Raw genomic sequence first — 2488 nt, 5'->3', positions numbered from 1 at the left:
TGTACATAGGTAAGGCTGTTCAAGGTTAGGCTGTACCTAGGTAAGTCTGTTCAAGGTAAGGAAGGCTGTACCGAGGTAAGGCTGTTCAAGGTAAGGAAGGCTGTACCGAGGTAAGGCTGTTCAACATAGGTCTGTTTAAAGGTAAGGCTGTATCAAGGTAAGGCTGTTTCAAGGTAAGGCTGTACCAAAGTAAGGCTGTACCAAGAAAGTGGTTTTCACTTACGACAGACATTTTAAAATAAACATATTAGGGAACACTTGTATTTAGATAACTTATAACTATAAATCATAGAATAAGTGTGTTACTCACTTGGGTTCATGTTGGTATGAACCCTGAACAATGTTGTTTAATCCCTATAGTAGTGTTACAGTTGATATCATTATTCAATCAAAATAACAAGACAAGACCAAGAAATTTACCATGGAATAAACTTTGCTTTCTCTGCAATGATACAGTTCAAACTTGTCATTCTGGCTCCTGATGACAAAAAATCCATCGAACAAAATGAATTTCTTGACAAAGGCTTAAGTACAAAGAAAAGACGTTCTGAAAGAATTTTTGTTTTATTTCAAGCGAAAAAGTCATACTCTTGTTCAAATTTGTCAAAGTCTCTATCTGTAAACACTGTGCCGGTTTGCTGTGTAATCTCTGGTGGAGGGTTATCCTTGGCCAGTCTTCCTCGGTTCTGATCAACAACCTGTAAGTACATACACAGAGGCTTACTTTTGTGATTTCTATGTTAGACTTGATAGTAGAACTCTCTTTTAACTACAAAATGTAGAAGAAGGATTTCCAGTAGAATACTTGGGCTATTATTTTGATCACACAGACACTGACACCAGTGGACAGAGTCATAGATCAGGATCAGATGTATACAGCTATATAAATTGTAATCATTAGCCTGGGCTCACAATTTTGTCCTGTTATTGTTATTGTGAATTGTGTTAATTAATACTCTATTGGACTCCAGTTCTATTGCTGCATATGTAACCCTACCAAGCTTCAAAGAAACTGCATGCAGGGTTTTGTCCAGGTGTTTATAGGGTCCGGTACAGGGACCCATTCCCAATTGATCAAGAGGCTGTGAGGGTCTGAATCGCTCACCTGTTTAAAGTACTTGATATGAAGTAAAGATATAGCACTCCTTGGTAGGTATTTTATGTACATATGAAATTTCAGAAAGATCCATCCAGTATTTCTGGAGTTATAGCGAAAACAAACTTCAAATGTCAAAATCCAAGATGGCAGCCTGGTGGTCATCATGTTTTAATAAATACATCCTTATAGTATCAGGCACTACTAGACACTACTAGACAACTTGGTTGAGACAACATTGGGATAAAATCTTCCCTATTGCAGGAGAAGGATTTCGAAGGTCTTACCTCTATTAGACCCCGCCCTTTGCCCCCATGGGGGCCACACCCACCGTTTATACAAAATTTAGTTCACTTGGCCCAAGGATGTTCCATACTCAATTAGGATAAAATCCTTTAATCCCTACAGTAGAACAAGGATTTTAAAGGTTTTACCTCTATTTCCCCTATTGGGCCCCACCCATCTGCCCTCAGTGGGGCCACACCCACCGTTTATACAAAATTGGCCGAAGGATGCTCCAGACCAAATTAGTCTAAATCTACAGGGCCATTCAGGATTAGAAGTGTTTTAAAGGAAAAGTTGACGGACATACTTAGGACGGAAAACAGACGCTGACTCAAGGCATAAGCTCAGTTGGGCTAAAAATGATCCTGTATTTTCCCAATTTCAGTCTTTATTTTCCCAATTAGATAAAAAAAAAAAGGCATGTTTATACAAGTTTCCAGTCGTTATATGTGCAATGTTCAAAGTATTACCATCTATGAAAGAGCATTCAAAATACATAAGTAACGAAAATTTGAAATTGAATTAACAAAAACACTGAAAACAGCTAGAGAAAACTTTTAGCAAATCACATTGTAGGTTTTATTTCTCAAAACTTATATTTTTCCGAATCTGTGCATGTGGGAACACTGATGATATTTTCCAAATTCCTGCTCAGGGGCCCTTTCCCAAAATAGCTGGTAAAAACCCTGGCATGAAAATTAAGAAACTAGTTGCCTGGGCGAGATTGTAGGCACAAAATACACGAAGGTCAGTTAGTCTGTAAACCACAGCATCAACATGTCCTGTATCCAACTACAAATGACAGTTGTCAATCCCAGCAAGTTTACAGAAAACTAGAAATATGTCAAAATGACATGAAAGTCACCCCCCCATCTCCTGTGTGATTATTTTCAGTATAATAAATCATTGACCAAGCTACAACTGACATATTTCCACCTGTCAATCAAAATGGTCTAACAATGACCAGGTATGCATACACGCTGTTTAGGTAACCATGCCAACCTACTAGGATATAATAAGAAAGCATGTGGTTGATTTACTTGAAGAAAATGTTCCATGTTTTATGACCATAAAACACAAACACTGCAAATAATTTCATTTTTTTTT

General features: G+C 37.7%; 1 protein-coding gene across 1 annotated transcript in view; it reads right to left on the bottom strand.

The window, feature by feature from the left end:
• Positions 1-545: 545 nt before the first annotated feature.
• LOC110448232 (active regulator of SIRT1-like) overlaps positions 546-2488 on the bottom strand; it is a 36037-nt gene continuing 34094 nt past the window's right edge. Inside the window, exon 4 of the mRNA XM_021494381.1 lies at positions 546-698. Within this exon, the coding sequence (XP_021350056.1) occupies positions 570-698 (129 nt within the window). The 3' untranslated portion in view covers positions 546-569. The remainder of the gene's footprint in view (positions 699-2488) is intronic.

This window comes from Mizuhopecten yessoensis, unplaced genomic scaffold (assembly GCF_002113885.1).
Source record: "Mizuhopecten yessoensis strain PY_sf001 unplaced genomic scaffold, ASM211388v2 scaffold3959, whole genome shotgun sequence".
Taxonomy (NCBI): Eukaryota; Metazoa; Mollusca; class Bivalvia; order Pectinida; family Pectinidae; genus Mizuhopecten; species Mizuhopecten yessoensis.
This window is presented reverse-complemented; position numbering and strand designations above follow the sequence as displayed.